Source organism: Dermacentor andersoni, chromosome 2 (assembly GCF_023375885.2).
Source record: "Dermacentor andersoni chromosome 2, qqDerAnde1_hic_scaffold, whole genome shotgun sequence".
Taxonomy (NCBI): domain Eukaryota; kingdom Metazoa; phylum Arthropoda; class Arachnida; order Ixodida; family Ixodidae; genus Dermacentor; species Dermacentor andersoni.
The window spans coordinates 101,287,409-101,310,798 of record NC_092815.1 but is presented as its reverse complement, the minus strand read 5'-3'; the positions used below and the strand labels follow the sequence as shown (position 1 = coordinate 101,310,798).

Here is a 23,390-nt window from a genome sequence, read left to right as displayed (position 1 = left end):
ACGACTTTGAATTTTCTTTTGCATACGTCTGGCCTCTCTAAGGTCGTAAACCGATTTAGTCCGTCTGTACGGTCGCTCCACTCGCCGGCGGATTGCACGGAGGCTCTGTATTTCCGCATCAAATCTCTGTATTTCTCCAATGGCCGAAATGAACGCATAGCATCCTGCATAGCCTTGGCGATCTGAGTTTCTAGTGTGGACGAAAAGCCTTCGTGACATGTATCTTCCATAAGTGATTTAAACAAGGGTCAATATATTGTTTGTTTAAAATTGGATGGGATGGATTTGGTTAGGCCTTTAATCTTCAGGTAGGTAGGAATGTGGTCGTTTCCGTGAGTTTCTATATGTGCGAACCAAAGGACGCGGCGAGTGAGGCATCGCGATACAAAAGCCAAGTCTAAACAGCTACTGTACGTCAGGCCGCGCAGAAACGTGGGACTGACATCGTTTAGACAGCAAAGTTCATGGTCACAGATAAAGGAAACGAGGTTTCTTCATTTGGAATTAACCTTGACGCTTCTCCAAAGTGAATGATGTGCGTTCAAGTCCCCAACAACAATCCATGGACCAGGACTCGCATCTATAATGCCACTCAGTCTCTGTCTGTCGAAACGAGTCGATGGAGAAAGGTAAGCGCCCACTAGAGTAAATGAAAGTTTGCGCTTTTTCACGGTCAAACAGACACACTGATTACTGTCATGTGGCAGCCCTGGATGAACATTGTAAGTCAGTTCACACCGTATGTAGATGATTACCTTGCTAATTTCATTACAAGTCGATGACACATAGGGTTCATAGCCTGAGATCCGGATGGGTTTCTCTAGGTTCGGTTCACATAAAACGATAATGGGGGATCGATTGGCGAAAATGTTTCGGCGAAAATCAGTAACACGGGATTTCATTCCACGGGAATTCCATTGGATAATAGACGCTTCCTTGACTTGTCTGAAGAACGGCTGACGCTGTAGAGCCATTGTGCTTGCTATTCGAGGCTCGCAAGAACCGGATCCAGACCGTCCAGCACTTGCAGTGCACCCCGAGCAGATGGCGTCTGCATGTCATTTATCAACACGCGAATGACTTTCATTAGAGACTTGATTATAGCGATTACTTGCTTGTGTTGTCCTCGCACGCGGTCTGTGCCGTCATTGGTGCGTTGGTAGTCCACCATCGATCTTTGTTCTTCTGCTGGAGGACGCAATGTCGGAAGTGCAGGCCAGGCGTTTGCAGAAGACGTATTCAATGCGTCACCAGACGCCGTGTTGCTAGTGTGGGTGAGCGTCTTGGGAGCACCAGCTGTTGGAAGTAGCGCCTTTCTTACGATGGTCTCAGTATTTCTAGCAGACGAAGATCGTCTGCGGCGGGGACGACGCCGTCGCACTTTGGCGGCGGCTTCTCTGTGTGTTGAGTTGTTTCTCACCATTCGTTTTAGGACTTTCAGCTCTGTCTTGTGTCTCGAGCAGTCTTTCGACGATGCTTCTTGAGGACCAGAGCAATTGGCACACTTGAAATCAGTCGCACGGCAAGCATTAGCGCTGTGCTGCTCAAAGCATTTTGGGCACACGGTCGAATTTTTGCGGATGCCGCTGACATGCCCTATCTTCAAACAATTACGACACTGAAGTGGTCGTTTGTATTTCACCGTATTGCTGCTTTCTTCACCGTCACTACCACGTGGCAGTATGGTGTCCTCGCTGCCTGTGTCGCTCATGAGGTGGTTGCGATTCCCAGGAACGCTTAACGATGTGACGTCTGTCTCCTCCGGATGTCTAGCGGACTCCGTTTCCACCGCCGAAGGTCTCGGGAGCGGCGTCTCTCGAAAGCACGCAAAAACACTCGTAAAATGAGAGCAGTAGAAAACGGGGTTCCGCTCGTCATAAAGTGCTCGTGCACTTTATGACAAACGATGTGCGCAACAGAAAAAAAATTAAAAAAATAAATTGTGGGGTTTTACGTGCCAAAACCACTTTCTGATTATGAGGCACGCCATAGTGGAGGACTCCGGAAATTTCGACCATCTGGGGTTCTTTAACGTGCACCTAAATCTAAGTACACGGGTGTTTTCGCATTTCGCCCCCATCGAAATGCGGCCGCCGTGGCCGGGATTCGATGCCGCGACCTCGTGCTCAGCAGCCCAACACCATAGCCACTGAGCAACCACGGTTGGTGATGTGCGCAACAGAAGCTGAGGGCCGTCTTTTGTAAACGAATCCTTTTTTAAAAATTTCCATTACCTCTTTTTAAATAGGTTCGAGTATCTTTTCTTAAAATTGGGCTAATTCTGCGGTGACCGTGGGACAAGCCCAATAAGTCCTTAGCTATCTTCAGCAGCTTCGGGCGGCACCATACTGCTACTCGGGCGACATCATCGCTATACCCGTAAACAAATGCGCACTTTTCGATGGCATTCTCGCAACCAACCTCAATGTGGTAGCACACCGCGAAGCTCGAGGTCTTACTCGCCGAGCTGATCAAAGAGTGACTTCCATCGGTCAGGACAACGCGGAGGAGGAGATCTGGAGAGAAAAAGATAGATTAACAAGATTTAGCAATGTTACCAAATTCTATCAAAATCGGAGGCGAGTATTACCACCGCCTCGCACTAAACTGAACAAAGCTGAGTCCGTTATACTTGGAGGCGATTACAAACAGAAACTTGTACGAGTCCCGTGCAGCTAAAAACTTTCTACCCCGATATATACGAGAGCGATATGTGCAAGCTATGCAAGTGTGTTAGAGCCACCCTTCAACACATGTTGTGGGGATGTGAAATATATCAAGATAAAATGGCATTCCCCCCGGAAAATCTACGGGCGCGGTGGTCGGCCGCGCTGCTCAGCTCAGAACTCCAAGACCAACTTTGGGCCGTTCAACGAGCCATGGGGCCGCACGGGAGCAGCAGCTCCCAGTGGCCATCTAGGCGGCCCCAGTCCCGGGCCTGCCAATCGCCGGATTCCAAATGAAGTTATCACACACACGTTTCGATGCGCGCGTCGAAGTGCCGTTAAGGAATAAGCCAGAAGGAAAGAAAAAAAGCTTTTATTCATTGAGGTTTTGCCAGAATCCACTTATTTTGACCTGGTTCAGTGGCATAGTGCAGAACTAGCATGCACGACGATTCCAGGTCGCTGTATTTAGCACGTTAATTTATTGTTTGTTACGTGGAGACGCTATACGATCGACACTTCGTGGGAGGACTCACTCCTTCGCCATTTCCGCTCGCATCACAAGTGCCAGTGTCGTCAGCCAAGTGCCTTCTCCGCGGCCTTTACGATGCAGCCCAGAGGTTGTTGAGATAAGTTCGCGTGTCCGGCAGCCGACGCGCCTCGTCCCAGCGCGTGCAATTCTTTCCCCCTGTCTTAACGTTGTTGTTTAATTTTACTGCCAGTCTCCCTTTCCCGCGGTGCAAACAACGACTGCGGAGGAAAGAAGAGAGCGTGGCGGGTTCGAATGAGCCTGCGGGCAGACTGCGGTCTAGGTATGCGTGGAGAGGTGGTGCGCAGTAACTGGGACCGCTCGGGCACTGCCAGCGTTCCTACGCAGCGGCTGCGTCGTTGAAATCTACATGGTGCTCCACCTGGACCCGGAATCTGCGCTGCATCGGCCGAAACCAGCGATCCAAGTCGAGCTGATCGAGCACCGGAAGCCACTGCCGCTCTGTCTCAAGCTAAGCCTTCCACCTCGATTGGCAGCTGGAGGCGCCGTCTGGACCCGTCCGTGTAATTTGTGTGCGCCAAGGTGTGGTTGACAAACAAGGGCGTCCTAAACTCAGCGAGAGGCACGTGCGGCTTCAGGAGCGCCGTGTTGAAAATATCTTCGAATGTATCGTACAAGCGGTCGCCAAATTGGGCGCCTTCGTGCGTGATTGTTTTGAGAGTGACGACAAGGAAGTGATCTTTACATTTTAATGCCGACATCGTACGTCCGTCCTTTTGTTACACTGACAATTGCTTCGAGTAGATCAACTGCCCAAGTTTGTACTGACGAGCGCATGTTCAAGGCCGAAGCGCGCTTTCAGAACTATACAGATAGAAAAATAAGTACAACTTACAGTTCTGTCGAACGCAGCCAGAATTCCGTAGTTTAGTACCTGTAAAGCCGCTGCTCACAGAAATAATTTCCTGCGTGATCGTTAGCACTCGGAATCGTAACATAATCGAAGACCGTAAGATAACAATAAGCAACTGGGCGTCGTCTTCTATCACCACTAAAACAATTAAGCATTCAACGAAGTTTGACGCGGTTAACGGTGCCGACATCTGCCAGGGAGAACGTTTCGTCTCCAGCGCTTAAACTTAGCTATAGGCTGCACTAAACGTACAACCGTTGGGTAATTGCTTTCAATGCGAAATTTAAGTTACTCATGTGTCTTGTGCGCAATGAATTGCTGCGAGCTCAGTGTTGATAACGTTTTTCACTAAACCGGCGCCGACAGACAACTGAGATCGATTTCGTTGCGCCTATGACGTGCAGTTATCGCGGAAGTACTTATTCCAGAACGCATATTTAAAAGCCTGTTGGACAATAACCTGACACCGGCACCACTGAACCTGTTTTATTACTAAATTTCTTTTGTTTTCTAACCTCACCCACCCACCGCCCACCAAACCAACACAGGGCGAAACGGGATTTCCCGTCAAATTCGCCTCAACTGTATGAGAGCACACCTACGTGTCAGTCAGAACTGTCACTAAACAAAATAATCCGTTGAAGAAAAACGCAAGAACAACAGAACCCGGCTCTCCTGGTTATACGTTACGATACAGTTTTAGTGCTCCAGTTTTCAGACCACCGCCGCGGACCATCGTCCTTGATCAACCCAACCTGCGCCTCCAAGGAGATAGTTCTTTTGTATCTTCACATCGCCGGTGTAGGAAGGAAGTCAAAGCACCGGAGGAGCTTCGCCGGAAGTTCGAAGGTCGCCATGGATTTTGACGGGGCCCTTATGAAGACCGGTGGCTTCGGCCGCTTTCAAACGACGCTCGCCCTCGTGTTCCTTACCACGGCCACAGCACATTTCTCGTTCAACCACATGGCCCAGGTGTTCATACTCATCGTGCCCGAGCACTACTGGTGTCCCGTTGCGGCGCCCGAAGGCGGCGGTGCCAACTCGAGCTTCGCGGTCGGCTTCTCGGAAGGAGACTCGTGGAACGGCTCGCTCCTGCTGTCCAGACAAACTTGCCGTCTCGAACTGGGCATCGGTGCCGTGGATATTAATGGGACCACTACAGAGCAATGCCCCGAAGGCTGGCACTACGAGTACGGTGACCTGTACGCGACCATGTCCACTGAGGTAACGTGGAAGCTGCAGATACCTGTAGCCAACGTTATATTGGCGTTCTGTAGATATGGGAGTGAGGCAGTGGAGAGGCGTAACTTGAACCAACTATTTGCCCTTCCGGGATTACCTCGCTCTTTGGTTGTTTCCCTTTCCGCCATTGGTGTCCCTGTGGATTAATGGTCTAAATGTCAACGTTCAGTGGAAACTTGGGAGCCACTGGGGATCTTCTCTTAGAAGGTCCTTTTCGGTTAAACACGAGTTCGCATAGACGAAATGCGGTCGCTTCACTCTGAATCGACGGGTCCACGTAATGGAAACCAAGATATACGGTGAGTAGACGTAAATGATACCTTCTGAGCAGGCTCACAGGAAGTGCAACTGGCAAGAGAAATCGGCAGCTGAATACTAAATACGGAGTACTTGGTGTTCTGTAGTTCGCTTCGCAGTAACTAGACCCCTTCTTGCATTGCTGAAGTGGATCGGCTCATACAGTGCTCCATGAGTTATTTCAGGATGTCGTAACTAAATGTTTCGCAATTCCAAACTTGCACTATGGGCACCCTGCAATGCAGTTTGCCTGCACATGTCGCGCCACCTGGCAGCGGCGGTGAGCACCCGTGGGTAGGCCCTCACCGTCATTTCACCATTGTCCGTGGTGCGCTCAGACCCGCCTGCAAGCCTGCTTTTCCAATTTTCCAATGGATTCCCCGCGACCTCTTGGCAGCTTCTTCGTGAGAAGTGTGAACAAAAAGAACAAGCGCAGATACTTCCGCGTTAAGAAATGTCACAACCGCGAAGGGGATGTCGGCATCAAATTGTACCGCTTCCCTTTAAAACCGGGGGAAGCAACCCGGCGGCTGAAGTGGATCGTAGCGGTTCGTGTCGGTCTTGCGAATTTCTGTTAAACGAACTAAGACGGAAGTGCAAAAACAAGAAAAAGAAATGAAAATGAGCCAGCAGCGGCATCTGTAAAAATACACAATAAAGCGTCAACTGCATAAAAAATGCGTGAACTGATTCCGGCTGTTGTAAATCAGTTTTGATAGTTGTTTAGCTCGTCTTGCTTCAAAACAAACTTGCAGTAGTTGTTAGGTGTCAAATCTAGCTTCGTAGCGCTTGTATGCGCTGTGCTTCTTCCTGCGCCAAGATCAAGACGCGAATGCTGGAACCGAGCTCATTCGTGCCGATGTTTTCTCGCGCTTAGAACAACAGAACTAAGGTTGGAGTACACTGCAGAACACGTCGAGTATTCGAAAATTAGCATTTCCCTCGCGCACACAAGCGCATGTTTGTTCAGTCTTCACGTTGTTTAGTCTCAGCTGATTGCTCTCTATGATGCTTCAGCGGTAATGCCCTCTCACAGTCGAGCCCGAACGACAATACCAGAATATGCTCGAGGCACTTCGTCAACGGAGAACAAAGCACTTACCTGCCAATTCGCCAAAACCTATACAATGTGAGGGGCAAGGCACGCTCCAAGTAAGGAAGCGACAAATGACAGTTCAAAGACGTCCACGGACGCGTATTTGCTCACTTTAGTGGCATAAAATAATGATTTGTTAACGCACTTCGAGATCGACGTCGTAAGCATACTTACTTTGTTGTGACAAATACTTCGCGACCTGCGGTGGTTGCTTAGTGGCTGCGGTGTTGGGCTGCTGAGCGCGAGGTCGCGGGAATAAATCCCGGCCACGGCGGCGGAATTTCGATGGGGTCGAAATACCAAAACACCCGTGTAATTAGATTTAGGTCCACTTTAAAGAACCCCAAGCGGTCCAAATTATTCCGGAGTCTCCCACCACGGCGTGCCTCCTAATCAGATCGTGGTTTTGGCACCTAAAACACCACAATTTAATTTAAGCACCTCACTGTGATGTCCGTGCTGTTTAATTCTTTGACACGGTACACGTGGTTGTAGTAAAAGATTTTACGTCCTTTCTCAAGCGTCGGTGGTCCAAAATGGGCCTCGACGTTTTCGATTGCATTAAAACCGCAATTTAGAACGTCCGAAAGGTTTCAAACGAGCGCCGCAAAAGCATGCCTCCGCAACAGCGGCCGCCTCGGTGTTTCGCGCAACTGACACGGTGGCGCTGACGGCTGAGCCGATCGCCGCGCCGCCTGACCATTGCAGGGAGCCTATAGCTTGAATACTAGTACTATCACTACTACATATATAATATCTGGAATATATACAGGGTGTCTCAACTATTATGCACCCAAGATTTAATATATGCAACTGCCACGTAGCTGAACAGAACTAATGTTGTTTGCCGTTGCTTAGAGATCGATTATTTTAACTGCGAAGCAATTCTTGGGGGACATTTGCCACTTAGACAGTATCTATCTAGCCGCCTATGTCTTGGTGCTCTCATGGTCGTTTCGTTAACTTTGTATGTACCTAAATTGGCATAGTATGACAAGAGTGCATGACGAACATAAATGACAGGTCATGCCATGAATATCATGACATGTGTGTCATGTAGGTCACGAAACAGCCGCCTACGTCTTGGTGCTCTCATGGTCGTTTCGTTAACTTGGCATGTACCAAAATTGACATAGTATGACAAGAGTGCATGACGAACGTAAATGATAGGTCATGACATGAATATCATGACATGGGTGTCATGTAGGTCATGAAACAGCCACCTACCTATTGGTATGTACCAACATTGGCATAGTATGACAAGAGTGTATAACGAACATAAATAACAGGTCATGACATGTGTGTTGTGTAGGTCATGAAACAGCCGCCTATGTCTTGGTGCTCTCATGGTCGTTTCGTTAACTTGGTATGTACCTAAATTGGCATAGTATGACAAGAGCTTTTGACGAACGTAAATGATAGGTCATGACATGAACTTCATGACGTGCGTGTCATGTAGGTCACGAAACAGCCACCTAGGCCTTGGTGCTTTCATGGTCGTTTCGTTAAGTTTGTAGTGTTGGAATCGCACCGCTGGCACGAGTTGTTGGGGTCTCGGTGCTGACGCCCGTTATTGCCAATGGGTCGCAAGCCCCAAGGGTAGCGTTGGCCTGGCGGCCTGGGGCACTGGAAGCATCTGAAGGTCCCGGCAAAGCATGAGAAGACTGGTAACAGAACAACTTGTTTATTCTAACATAGCAAAAGAGCGGCCGGTCAGGTCGACCGAAGTGGAGAGACGGGAGAGCACGTAACTCAACAGTACAAATCGGAGCCTCTCTCCTGGCGTCCGGGGGCAGCTGCTCTTATACTCTCGGCGTCGCGGTCCAAAAGGGAAGGTCACGGGATGAAGGTCACGGGATGAAGGTCACGGGACGGCGGAGCATGAGCCCACGACGGCGCGCACGGTCGAGCCGAGAGACCTGCTGAACCGAGTGCAGTGACGCATCGCCAACCCGCCCACACGACGGCGCGAACGGTTGAGCCGAGAGACCTCCAGGCTCCTCATTCGGGGAAATCCGCTCCCCGGCTGCCGCGCTTTGACAAGCGAGGGCACACACACCCACACGCACACACGAAGACACGTGGCACTGAAACACGCCTGGACACGCTTGGCGGGTAGGCGTTGCGGCGGCGTCGAACGGGCCAAAATGTCCGCCGCTTTGAACAAAGCCCCGGCGTCCGTTGCACCCGCGCCGGCATTACCGCGCGTTGTAGGCGAAACGTAACAGTAGGCTACCCCGCACACTGCTTCACACAACATCGATTCCCACAGGGAGTGGGATGTGTCGGCTTTTTTTTTGCATTCATTCTAACTACATAATTAGTGTCAATAAATAAATAAATAAATAAATAAATAAATAAATAAATAAATAAATAAATTAATAAATTAATTAATTTTCATATTTGAGAAACTGAATAATTAATACTAATTATGTGATTAGGTGGTATGCAAAAAAATAATCTGAGTATCTCCAAGCGACGGCAAACAACATTACCTTGGGTCTGTCCAGCCACGTAGTATTTGCATATTTTAAAGCTTGGTGCATGATACTTGGGGACACCCTGTATAAATACTTCTAATACTAATACATACTAATACTACTAGCATCTTAATACTATAACTTGAATGCATAAATATTAATGCATACCACCATTTCTCACTTTCATAAAAAAAGAGCGATGTTGAATATGCTATATGAAGCGCTTGAGAGATGGAGAAGTTCCACATTATCTTCTGGCCAAGCCTGCGAACAACACTCAACACAAAAATGAGCTTCATATCATACGCATGTCACGGGTGTCCTTAGGGACTGCACGGCAAATTAGAGCTAAACAACGCCATGGCGGGTGCAGCGAAAAGCGACAATCCTTGTTCACAAACTTTCCAAGGCACATAGAGGCCAGCGTAACATCGAGAACTGCGACATCAAAAGAGTAACGGTTAAGAGGATGCTTTACATCGTGGCTCTTCATATTCAAATGCGCGTAAAAAGAAAAGAGAACCTGAGGACACCTAAGCAGTTCTTATTAGTCGTGAATGCGAAATAATTAATGCCCAATTGAACGCCGCTGAGCGGTCCTTCGAGTTATCAACTCCTCGTGGCCAAGCAAGCGCGTTAAGACGCTTGACCAACGCCTCATTGACAGCACAAGGCCCGTGCCTTTTGATCCGTGACCTCATGCTATATTGCCCGACTACCAAAGAATATAATGGGGAGCCTTCCGAGTAAGCCGCGGTGATTTCGACGTCCGAGTAGCATGACGGTCCGAGTAGCATGATGTCATAAAGCAGTGTGCACAGGCCTGCTATCTGAGAGGCGCTGGCTTAGCCCAGTGGATAAGACACTCGGCTTCTGAGCGTGCGGTCGTATATGTTCGAGACTGACTACCGCTAACGCTTTCCCTTTCTAATTATGTTTTCTTTATACATTAATTTCTTAATAGCGATTATGGATGCGAAGTTATAACGCAAGCGAGAGTTTGCGCGGAGAAGGAACGTGCGGATAACACAGGCCTCCGAGAGCGAGGGCGGCGGGGCATCGCGGCGGTGCCCTCACGCAACGCCTGGCGCGCAAGCGTCACGTGACGACGCGCGTGACGTGGCGTCGCAGCCATTAGGAATTTAGGTGCCGATTTCGCTGCTACAGACGCCGGCTTTTTCGCTCAATGGGGCATGTGATAGTATCGCGTGAAAAAATATACGTATATGCGCTCATTTGGAAAGTTGAAAAGAAAGATTGTTCCGAAATTTCTTTTTAAGCGAAAGAAAACTTCCTGCAGTGGTAATTGATTTGTTTATTTGCCGTCTGCCCATAAGTTACACTGGCACACACTTTGAATGATTGAGTACCGCACCGCGCTCTGAATGAAGCTAGTATGTACTCCTCTGGCAGATGTCACTAAGCCGACACGTTGCGTTGGAATCCTGAATAAGGTTGGCCCTTCGCTTATACATAATCAAGCATGCAATACGTTTTTACAGTTCTACGCACATAAAAGCGCAAATGTTTGTGTACATATCAGAAATGTACACAACAGGACAGATGCTAAAAGAGAAACTCCCTTCTATTTTCTCAGCACAACTGGGTTTGCGGCGACAGCTGGAAGCAATATGTGCTCCACACGACCTTCTGGATCGGCTCGATGGCCGGATACGTCACATCCGGATTCCTCGCGGACAGGTGGGTAACCGGGCTTCGCTTTTGGTAGAACACGTACACCGCGAGATTCGTAAGTACTTTGGGGGTCGAATTCGGGGTGCTTGTCTTCCCTTTGAACTCGTCATCTTTTTAGACATCTCAAAAACAGCTACGTCGCTTTGCTACAGATTTCTCTTGCCAAGTATACGCAGCTTGCAGTCATAAAAGTTTAAATAATGGAAGGTTTGTAGCGCGAGGCAATAAATCCCCATACATTGCTCACTTTAGTCACTTTCTATTGAACTATGAAACCACGCGTTGCAATGAAATTGAAAAACAACAACAACAACAAGCAGTGCCACAAGTGTGAGTGAAGAAACTCTTTATTGAGCGAATTCGAACCCGAAAAGACAAGCAACGCTCGAATCAGAATGATAGCGGCGAGCACATGCGTCGACCGCGTCTAATCTGAACTGAGGAGTCAAGTGCTCCCGCTATTTGAACAAGTAACATCGCACATCCCAGAGAAATCGCTGGCGCTCACGTATCCGTCCGAGAACGTACAATACTATTCGTGTGGCGCGCGCAATTTAATTAGACAAGCCTCTTTCGCTACAGAAATTACGCAACAGTCGATAAATTTCGGACACCGCCGTAAAGGCTTGTCTTGCGCCGAGTGATAGCTGGACAAGTGAAATACAGTCACCGGCGAAAAGTAAAACGAGTGTACACGTGACCGTAGAGAACGCGCAGGCTTTCCTTTAACATCGTCTGCAACCGTTTCTGGGCAAATGTCAACATCGTGATATACTATAGGGTCGAATTCTCAAAGCTTCTTGTTCGTAAGAACGGTATCATTGGCCAGCGGCTTTCGTTAGCCATGTATGTTATCTGTCACTATGGTCTAGCGCTTGTTACAAACTGCTACAGCGTAAAGCTATGTTCACACTACGGTCGTAACGCGCGTAACAGCTCTTTCGGCGTATCGAACGTAACGGCTGTAAAAAAAGTTACGGCAGTTAAGCCGGCACCTTTGTTCACATTTACTGCTACGTAAATTACGGCTTTTACAACAGGCCAATCAAATTTGGAGCTGCAGAATCGACGTCACCAGCGGCCCAATATGGCTCCTGTCAACATGCGACCGCTGGCCGAGATCGAAGAAATTCACGCTAAAAAAAAAAAAAAAAACTTATGGTCATGTATTCAATCGCACAAAGACGACGAAGGCGACGCAGAAGGGTTTGGGAGCGGCAAGTATTTCTCGACAGGGCCGTGGACGGCGATTTTCACAACCTTTTCGCCAAGCTCAGAGTTGGTGACGCTGTGATGTTTCATAACTTCATGCGCATGTCGCCCCAGCAGTGCCGCTTCCTTGAAAACCAGTGAGACCACCCATCGAAGTTCGGAGCACGCGTCTGCGGTCACCGATTTCCTCGGCGGATAAACCAGATGAACTGAAAACAGTCTCGCAAGGCGCACTGCACAAATTTTCACGAACACAGCCAACCTAATCGTGCGCACGGAATGGCGGAATGGCACTTCCCGCGCCCGGAGCTGTCTGCAGACGGGAGGACGGAAGTGTCGTCACCGGTTGTTGAAAACTGAAAGCTTATCGGTCATTGGCTGTGCCGCAACGGTCGTAATATCACAGTCGTAAATGTTGCCGACCATTTAACACTCTCAACCATGATTTTTGCGTGAATTGCGCACGTTGGTACCTTTACGTTCGCAGTCTGAACTAGACGCATACGCTTGTTGCGCTTCCGCTTAAGCATGTTACGAAAAATCGGCGCCTTATGAACGTAGTTTGAACATAGCATAAGAATTAGGGCCCGTATTCACAAAAAGTTCTTACGCTAAATGCGTTCGTGCTAGCCAATAGTGATGTAGGACATATCAATAGCGAAGGCGATCACCCAATGAAAAACAGCACTTACCAATGAAAAACTTTGTGAATTCGGCCCTAGATCCTGAATGCGAACCCGGACAAGTATTCAAAGGCGTTCCCTTCTGCAGTTGTAATGTACAGTACAGTCTTCGTGAATACCGGTCCCTATATTATAGCGTAAAATACGAAATCGAGCCCCACTAAAGAAAGCTGGCAAAAAAAAAAAAAAAAAAGAAGAAAGAAAAGACGAGGACAGCAGGGACCGAATTTACAAAGAAAGCTTTTCTTTGGAAAGTGGTAGTTGCCATTGATCGGCGGTCTTCGATAATCATGTGTCCAGCACCAGGATTGGTTAGAATTTGCTCTGACGAAAAATTCAAGCGTAAGTCCTTTTCGCGAATACGGGCCCAGATTTGTGCGACCTAGAAGAATCATAATCCAATTACCAGCTAATTCACAAAAAGTTTTCGCTCGTAGATGCTCTTTGCCATTAGTAGGCCGCATTCGCTAATAATATGTCCAGCATCAGGATTGACTAGAATTTTTCTCTTACGAACAATTCTAGCGTAAGAGTTTTATTGTGAGTACGGGCCCTACTTCTTTCGAGCAGTTTCAATAAGTTCAGTTATCTGAAATTAAATCACATACCTTAAAACTTTGCCAGCATATAACTTGCCCTGTCCGCATACAACGCATTCTAAGTTTTTAGGAGCTGTTAAGAAATATTTACGAAGGCAGTAATTCAACCACACAAATTTTACTTGCGTGGATGAATTATAGCGTGGCGCCCTGCCGGATGTTTGCGGCAGTATATCATACATAAATAGGATGTATTCCCATATTTTGTGCCATTTGTGTACTGACGATGCCACCCGCATAGGTGGCAAAACGTGTTTTTGTTATACATTGTAAAGCCAGTGATAAAAAGAAGACGTTAAAGTATGAGTTCCCTTGGCTTTTGGAGCATGTTCTTCAAAGTTTACTTCGCCAAAACATTGGCCAAAGATTTCAGAAAGCTTTTCGTTCGTAAAAGCTGTTTGCCTTTGGCCTTGGCTAATACTATTACCAACGTCACGATTTCATGGGACCTGCCTGTACTAACAGTTCACGCGGAAGAATTGGTTTGTGAATACGGGTCCTGCTGTACATGCGGTCTGTGAACCAATTGCAGGAAAATGCTAACGTGATGATGATGTGCGTGCTGGTAAACCGAGCTGAATGCCGGTTGTGATCCTTTTTTTTCCTTTCCTTTTTTTGACGGTAAGACCATCATGCGTGTATGTAAAGTCGGTATTCTTTAGAACGGTGGCGTTCAGGAAACTTAAGACGTGATCACGTGGAATGGTGCCGTAAGAGATAATGGGCGAATTAACAAATATTTTCTTTCGTGAGTGTCCCTTGCCATTTGCCAGCAGGCTTCATTAAAGATAGGTCCGTCATCAGGATTGGTTGAAATTTTCGCTTACGAACAATTCTAGCGTAAGACATTTTTGTGAATACGGGCAATGGACCGGTATGATGTAAGGGTTCCTTTCGTTCGATTCTGCTCCTTTATTATCATCCAGCGTTCACTGCCGGCCGATCCCGGTGGTAACCTTGGGCGGGACACCGATCGGATCACAGACGTAGAGGTAAACCCTGGGCAAGCATTCACAAAGCGCTTGCTACACTAGAACGAATTTTTCATCATCATAACACAATAACAGGAGCCTGTCTGTAGCGACAGCGAGCTTGCCATTAGCGAAGACGGCCGGCCAATAACAGACGGCGCTTACGAGAGAAAGAAAAAAAAAAGCTTGTGAATTCGGCCACCTATTTCTTAAGATCAACAATTGTTAAAACATTCGGTGTGGTTTATTGAATTCATCGTTGTTTTCGCGATTGTCCTGTTACCTAATCGCGCTACTCCCAGGTCTCTCAGCAGTGCACATGACAGATGTGAACATCCCGTCACGTATAGGCGTAGCCTACGGAGACCCGTGCTTAAAGACTCACTCGGCTTGCGCGCTTGTGCATGCAGGTTCGGTCGTCGGGTGGCCATCGGTTGCCTCTCTGCGGTGAGCGCTCTGGCCAACTTGATGCCGCTCTTCATCTCGCAGCACTGGGGCCTGGCTGTGGCCAGGCTCATCGCCGGCATGGGCGCCGAAAGTGTCTGCTCCACCATCTTCGTTCTCGGTGAGTCGACCCGGCTGTGTCGTGTTTTGGCCGATCGTACTATACTACACAGTATCGTTCGTACTATACCTGCGGTATAGTACGTACGATACCGTATAGTATAGTACGTACTATAGTTCTATAGTTCCAACAGCTTATAGAATTAATGGAAACAATGGGCTTGCTGCATCGTATACTCCTGTATAACTATAGAACAGCTTATACGATGTGACAATAATCGAATTAACCTAGCAGCCTCACTTCGGCACGTGCCAATTTAGGTTGCGTCAGCGCAATTTCCTTCGGGCGAAGCGATTTCCATGATTTCTTAACCAACATATATGCGTATACTGCACTTGACGCCTCCGACTTCGCACGTCGGTGCGCGTATGTATCCGAACATGCATGTGATCGCAGGCACGAATTCTTCATGCAAGGCAGCGCGCGGCGCATACGTTCAGCTCTTAGGGAGGCGACGCTCGCGACAGAATTGCTTGCACAATCGCGGTTGCTGCACGGACAGCAAGTAAAAAGCTTCGAAAGACTGGAACGGAGCACGCGGACGTTACGAGAATGATAATATCAATGATAATATTAATAGTAATAACAATAAAAAGAAGAAGGAGAACGCGCACATAGAGGAAAGGAGGAGCAAAACCAAGACTGAGCTTCACGCTGAGAGGCATCGCGGTTGCGTTGCGTTTCCAAACGCGGCGACCTCGTCCGACGACTAAGAGGCGGAAGAAGGAAGGCCTTACATGTAATAGTATATTCTCACACGCACGCACGCCAACTCGCACATCTATGCGCATACACACGTATATCTGTCGCAACGGCATTGCGGAGGTGCGGTCGGTATTGACGCGCGATGCATTCCGCCTTCGTTTCGATATGCGCGGCGAAATTTGCATTGGCATTCGAAGGTATGATTGCTCTTCGCTCCGGCCGTTCTTCATTCCTTCATTTTGCTTTTCCGCCTCTTCCTCAGCTCTACACTCTCATTCCCAACGAACGTATACGTGTACTTCATGCAAGATAAATGCGGTGTATACTGCTTTTCTTTTTTCTCGCGTTTCTTTCGCCGCCTCTTTTTGCTTCTTTTACCGCGGCGGCATGCGAGACACGTTAGCGCCACTTATGATGCGCGATTACCAACGAGGACATATAGGCGCCCGCTAGGGAATTTCTCGCTCCTCCTTTAGCAGCGCTTTAATTTCCTCCTGCATTCCGCTCCGTACTCAGCCGCCCATTACGCACTTGTAAATCGCTTGTGCGCTCAGGCACTAAGCAGGGTGCTTTTCTTTCTCCTTTTTTTTCATATCATTAGCAGAATTTTAAAACATACCCCGTGGCTTCTTGAGCTGGATTACTTCTTGAGCTGGATTACTCTCACAGGCAGACGTTATTTGCACAAGAAGTAGAAGTGAATGTTTGATTAACAAATTTAGCTAATTAAGTTTTAAACTAAGTATTTTATGACACATATTGTATTGAATGACTTGTAGCCGGAGACTTCGTCATGTCTACTTGAAATAAAATTTGACGACGACACCAGCTTCAAGAATAAATAAATAAATAAATAAATAAATAAATAAATAAATAAATAAATAAATAAATAAATAATTGAAAGGAAAGGAAAAGCGACCATAGAGCATTTTTGTGTACTATAATGAGCACTGCGTCGCAGGATCATTTCCCGTTCGCGGCGGCCGAATTTTGATAGAGATAGAATGTAAAAAAAAAAAAAGCCACTCGCGTAAGGAGCTTACGGTGTTCACTTATTTTCATTGCGCTATGTACTGGAAGACACTAGCAGGGACGAAATGAGCCCTGGTTGTAAAGAGGACGCCAAGCGACACGGGGGAGCTCAAGCTAAGGGGCACGTGCAAGGAAGCAAATTCAGATAAGAAGCGCGCCCAGATGAACATGTCGCGCAAAACACGCGCAAAAGTAAAATTGCGCTCCTCCGTGTCACTTCGTGTCCTATATTTACAGCCAGCGTTTCTTTCGACCCAGTTAGTGTCTTCCAGTACATAGCGCCAGGAAGATGAATGCTCACCAACCAACCGAATTCATCGCTCAAAAGAAAACAAAAGAAAACTGGTGGTCAAAATTTAACCGGAATCCTGCATTTCATTACGTCTCTCTCTCTCACAGACACAATCAATCAATCAATCAATCAATCAATCAATCAATCAATCAATCAATCAATCAATCAATCAATCAATCAATCAATCAATCAATCAATCAATCAATCAATCAATCAATCAATCAATCAATCAATCAATTAAAAAACACATGTGTGAGGAGCCCATTGCACTAGTATCCAAATAGAGAGGTGTTCTTAGCAGACAAACACTTAGAAAGGTAAACTGGGCCTGTTGGTTCGCATTCATGTTGGAGTTTCAAACAACGACGGAAAACGCTCGTGATCTGCTCGCCGTCTCTTATTTTTTTTTGCACTGAATTCAAGACGAATGCTACAGCAGCGCTGCAAGGCCCATAACGTGGGTGTCGCACGCCAGAACGCCATACATGTCCACATCACAGTGGGGGCACTGCACACCGCGTGCAGTTATGATGCGTGCATTATCTTTGCGTTCACCGTAATACACTTACATTGCGCATGAGGGCATATTAACCGTGTAATCTTGAACAAGCCGTGGCCGCATTGACAGCGAGAAATACTTGTCGAAGTGAAGGTACCTCTCCTGCATTGCGCCTATTGCGCTCGTTGCGCCGGCAAGCATGGCGTCTCGTGTGCTCCCGGCGCACTTGAGGCGCAACAGTCGCCGTGAGCGAAGGGGAGACGTTGATCGTCCGTTGTGTGGCGGGGCACCTATTCTTCGAAACGGCGCAGTCTATATACATGTATACAGACTGCGTATACGTGTATGCGCTCTAGATCTGTAAGCAAAGATGCAGTGTAGAATGTTGCGACGATGACCCAGAGGCTTTGTCGAATGAAATATTTGGCCCCTAAGTATAAGAAAGCTGATCACAACCAGATGGCCCACGGAGCAGGCCTGCACATTGCCACCGATGTGTGCGCACGCGTAGGGCTCGACTCTATACCTATTACACCCCGCAGTTTAGCTCTTCCTACGAGCAAACAGTCATCTCAGTTTTCCTAGCGACTAAAAAGAAAAAAAGGAAAGAAAGTAAAGAAAGACTTCACTTCTCGTTGGGCGTTTACTATTGGCTACTTTCGAGACGCCAAGGTAAAGGCAGTGGGCGCGCAACGCTGTTCTTCGGCCACAGACCAGTAACTCCTCGTCCTCTAATGGCGTTCTTAGAAAATGCTGACTCGCTTAGCCCGTTGCAGTCGAGTCCATAACAACGGGGGATCCAAAACGTCCTACGTGCGGTAATATTTTCGCGACTGCCGACACCGCTAGACACTTACGCAATGCGTGCCTCTGCCACAGACAGCAGGTATGTTTCCTCGCTGTACCATAGCGGAGCGTTGAGCGTGCGCGGAAAGAGTGTTCTCGGGCGCATTCCCAGAATTTATTGCAGTTGTCGCACGCCGCACAAGCCCTTGCGAGCAACGGTCTTAGCATTGCCCATTCTTTGCGCGTGGTTCCGCCTACGTGACGACGGGACCCAAGGGCAGGGCAGTCGTTCGAGGCGCGCCTACGCAAGCACGCACTGGCAACACGCCAAGGGATCAACACAGCCCAGCGATGCTATCTCAAATCGCGCCTATAATGACGCCGCGCAGTAATTGGTGCGAAGTGTCGCGAATAAGTAGTAGTAGTAGTAAAAGTAGTAGTAGTAGTAGTAGTAGTAGTAGTAGTAGTAGTAGTAGTAGTAGTAGTAGTAGTAGTAGTAGTAGTAGTAGGTGGAGGAGGAGGTTGTGGAATCGTAGTTGTTGCTCTTAAGAAAAGAGCAAGAGGCACGGTAACTGTTATACCAACTGGGGTAACTGTTACACAAACAGCAAGAACTCAGTCGTGTCGCGAAATGGTTCACGCAGAATCAGGTTACACTTAACATCGACAAAACCAGTTTTATAGTCCTCCATTCTAGGAGGAAGGAAACGAATTGTGACTCCCTGTCTATATTTTTAAATAATGTCCGGTTGAACAGAGTACGCCGCTAGAAGTATCTAGGAATTCGGTTTGAATCGGATATGCATTGGAAATGTAAAATTGGTAAGGTATGTTATAAATTGGCGTATGGTTGTCATGTATTGTTAAAAGCCCGTCAATGTTTTGACCTTCGAGTTTTACGGATGCTTTACTTTGCGTTTGTACAGAGTCACCTTTATTATTGTTTACGGTCTTGGGGCAGTACATGAAAAACCGCAGAACCGTAGAACGGACGCTACGAATAGTTACCTTTTCTAAACATACTGATCCAAGTAAACCTGTGTTTCAATGGCTTCGTGTTCTGCCGTTCATTCAGGCGTATAAAGTAGAGGTTCCTCAGGTAGTTAATGCAATAATACATTTTAATAATCCGCTACCCATCACAATATTACATTTTCCGGCACGAAACACGAGGGCAGCTACTAAAACTGTATCAACTTACCACCATGTCGCAATGTTTATGGAGAGAGACTCGTGGAGTTCAACGGTGCTATAATATGGAACGCACTGACACAGTGTAAAGGCTAGCCATAACGTTGCACAATACTTAAAGAACTTCTTTCATGAATGCTGACAGGGTCTTTTTGTTTGTATCCCCTGTTGTCATAACACTGTCTTTTGCTTACCCTATATTTTCCCTGTAAAAATGCTTTAATAACGTGTGTTTAAGTTGTCTCGTACAATAAGTACGCTGTTCTTCTTATGTATATCTTGTTATTGAGCCCCAATCTAGCCGCGAAGGCTATGGGTCCGAACCGTATCTTGTATTGTGTGTATTCAATGAATCAAATAAAAAAGAAATCCAGGCGCCGAATCCACAAAGGTTTTCGTTCGCAAGTGCTATTTGCCATCGGCTGGCCACCTTCTCTAATAATATTTCCAGCATCTGCACTCGCTGAAATTTGCCCTTACGAACAATTCTAACATAACAGTTTCTTGTGAATACGGGCCCAGATATTTTCATAAGAATGTAAGCCTTACATCAACCCGCAAAGAACCTTTGGTAATGCGGAGACTGCGGTAAACGCCATGAACACGTCAACTGCCGTCAACAGACTTGCTCTTGATTCGGAGCATCAAACTTACTGCGACGGCAGTTAGAAGCTCGAAAAAGAAACAAAGGTAAGGAATCAAGCAAACAAGCGAACAAAAAATGCGGTAGATGGGTGGAGTTGGAGGGGGGGGGGAGGCATTAATCGTTTCCGTTAAGCTGTCGTCATCAATTTGTCGCCGTTATTTTGTTGTGGTCGCCCAGGCAACTTCTTGATCCCCAGTTTCACCCTCATGAATAAGAACAAAAGTCATGCCGAACATATCCTTGATGTCTGTCCATGTTAAGCGAAGCTTTTGTTAGTTTTTGAGAGAGAGAGAGAGAGAGAGAGAGAGAGAGAGAGAGAGAGAGAGAGAGAGAGAGATTTAGAACGGTGCACTAAAACACAGCACATGGCATGTCCAACGTGCATGCAGGCAGGTCTCCTTATTTACCGATGACGAAGCGTCCGAGCTTTGGGTCATTTCTTTTCTTCTTCTGCCGCAGCTTTCTGGACCTCATGAGGGGGTGTCATTCACATCATTCACAACTGAGATAAAAGGTCTTCTGTAGTCATATTTATATACATCTAATGACGTCAATTGCCCCCTTTCTGATTCGTTAATAGTTCAGCGCACCTTCCTTTTCCAGTTATTTGCGAAGCGCAACTGCTCTTGCCCAAAAGACGCCGTGCTGACGATTTTCGAGCGTTTATATCCCTTGCTACTCTGCGTATGCGCCACAAATCACGCGAATAAACTAAGAACACATGTAGCGCACAACCTTTCGAGAAACGCCGCAGGAGATCGGGACTGATTAGGTGTGAGCAATAATGGTGCGGAAAGGGTGCAGAGTGCGTGGTCCGAATTAGGCAAGTAGAAGCCTATAAGCCGATGTAAGACTATATGACGTCACTGTGTACCTGCGCATTCGATAAAGGTTAGACGAACAAACGGACAACAAAGTGCGGGAGTGATGCTGGGACAACGAAAGCTTGGGTTTAAAACTTCGCCACCCACACCATCCTCAGTGGGAATCGAACTTAGCCGCACACTCTAACTACTACCCTGTATATCCGACGCAGCACTGGCGCTTAACTATTGGTGCGGAGCTTGGTTGTCTACGCAGACTCTGAGAGTCGGGTGTCTCTGCTGCTGTGCACGTATTTCGGAAGCTAGGCGAGGCAATACCGTACAGAACGCAGACAATGCTCTCTGCACCGAAAAGTATAGGTTCTGTGCTGAAGGATCGATCATTTCCACCTTTCTTGCCGCTGCTTATCCTCCCTCCGCAGAATGTTCCTCGAACCTCCGTCAAGGTTTATCGACCACCAATCCCTCGTATCATTCGGCGCATTTTAGTCGGGATGCATTGAGGGCACGGGACCGCTATATCGATTCTCTGCAAGTTCATCCTACGGAGAGTTGCGCTACTTTGGTTGCCGATGGTGGTGCGCTCTTATTGCGCTGCGAAATCACATTCTAATTTCATGGTGTCTTCAAATGTTTTCTTTCTTTCTGTTAATGCGTTCGCACTAGGAGTATAAAAGTGGAAAAAGGAAGTCTACTTATGGGAAGCCGGTTGCGTAGGGGATAGGAAAGCGCAGGAGAGCATGTATATGCAGGGTGCTTCAGCGAACGCTGTCAAAAATTTTTAAGCGTTGCCTGTGGCAGAGAGCACGATTCTAGTTCGCGAGCTGGTGTGCTCGAAGAGGCGGACATTACTTGTACAAAAGAGTCAAATGCACAACAGACTAACTAACAAAAATGCACGAATGAGGTTTTTAACTAATTAACTTATGACCCATACTGCAATTTACAAATTCTAGACATGGTGTTCGCAAGGTGGATCCACTTGAAATGAATTCGCAGGAAGACACTAGTTTCGAGATATTAATGAGCGAACTTTGCGGAGAAATGAATTGGCGTTGCAGTTACTTTTGTGCTTTAATGCATAAAACGGCATTTTGTTAATTAAGAAAGTAACTGGAACGCCAATGCATTTCTCCGCGAAGTTCAGTAATAAATATCTCGAAACTGGTTTCATCCCGAGAATTCGTTCCAAGTAAATTCACCTTGCGAAGTCAACGGCTGGAATGTGCAAATTGCAATATGGGCCATTAGGGTATTAGTTAAACGTGTAATTAGTGATTTTTTGTTAATTATTTGATTATGCATTTTAACTTGTTGTGAAAGTAATGTCCGCCTCATCGAGTAGACCGGCTCATGAACTATCTGGCACAGGCAACTTCTAATAATTTTTGAAAGTGCTCGCTGAATCACCCAATATATATGTATATATATATATATATATATATATATATATATATATATATATATATATATATATATATATATATATATATATATATATATATATATATATATATATATATCATTTACACTTAGCGCCTCGACGAGGCAGGCCATGACGTGTCGAGTGAGCTACTGAACAACACTTTGCAATGTGGGGAACACCGTTTTATATCGTGGATACGGGATACGAGACCTCAAAGAAGTACGACGTAATGCTAACGAAATTCTCTCGCATTTGTCGCTCGATCACCACTGATTTCTTTCTTCTTTTCTTTCTGGTTGTGCGAATGGCCATATGGCTGTAAGGCATATGGGTATGTGGCTTCTGTGTGACCAACACCCACAGTGGGTACGAGCCATGTCTTGCGCCACCACCACCAACAGCAACGTAGACGATGACGACGACGACAATGGCTGTGCCCGCTATGAGAGTGTGCTGCCCTTTGTACCTACTGCCGCCCGATTCATGGCCGATCCTCTGTAGTGGGATGAGCCATATTCGTTGACGCCAAACCAAAACAAACCAAGCTGCCGCCGCTGTCATTGAGTTCAAAGCAGGACGAATCGCTAATAACTTCTGACCCTTATTTTATTTTTACTTATCGGAAACTTTTGTGGACACGCGTACATACATGGACAAGGTGGTCGTTCAAACAAAGCGCACCATGCTAAAGTTACTTTTCAATTTATTGCGAAGTACTGTACTCGGGCTAACAGTTCTGCGAGTGAGTATCCATAAAAATGTTGGAAGGCGATTCATCGCCTAGTTGAAGTCGATGAAATACGTCTTTCTGGTCGTGTTGGGGGTGACAAAGGTCTGTGAACCGTGTGATTTATTATGACAGCTGTGCTGGGGCGACGTTTGATCGACGTCAGCCAGAGGTTGAGTCGCCTTCCACATTTTGTCATCATCATCATCACTGCAGCAGCAACGACGACGACGACAACAATAATAATAATAATCTTCATCATCATCATCACATACCAAGCAGCCCTAAGAGCATATACTCAGTGGCAGTTATATTTAAACTGCGCTATCTTTGGAATCGGCCCGCGAAGGAGG

The 23,390-nt window shown here is 47.0% G+C and overlaps 1 protein-coding gene across 1 annotated transcript in view; it reads left to right on the top strand.

The window, feature by feature from the left end:
• The first annotated feature begins 3,480 nt into the window (after window positions 1–3,480).
• Window positions 3,481–23,390, top strand: part of LOC126541941 (solute carrier family 22 member 3-like) — a 55,786-nt gene continuing 35,876 nt past the window's right edge. The window contains exons 1-3 of the mRNA XM_050188912.3: window positions 3,481–5,293; window positions 10,782–10,885; window positions 14,755–14,909. Of these exons, the coding sequence (XP_050044869.2) occupies window positions 4,925–5,293; window positions 10,782–10,885; window positions 14,755–14,909 (628 nt within the window). The 5' untranslated portion in view covers window positions 3,481–4,924. The remainder of the gene's footprint in view (window positions 5,294–10,781; window positions 10,886–14,754; window positions 14,910–23,390) is intronic.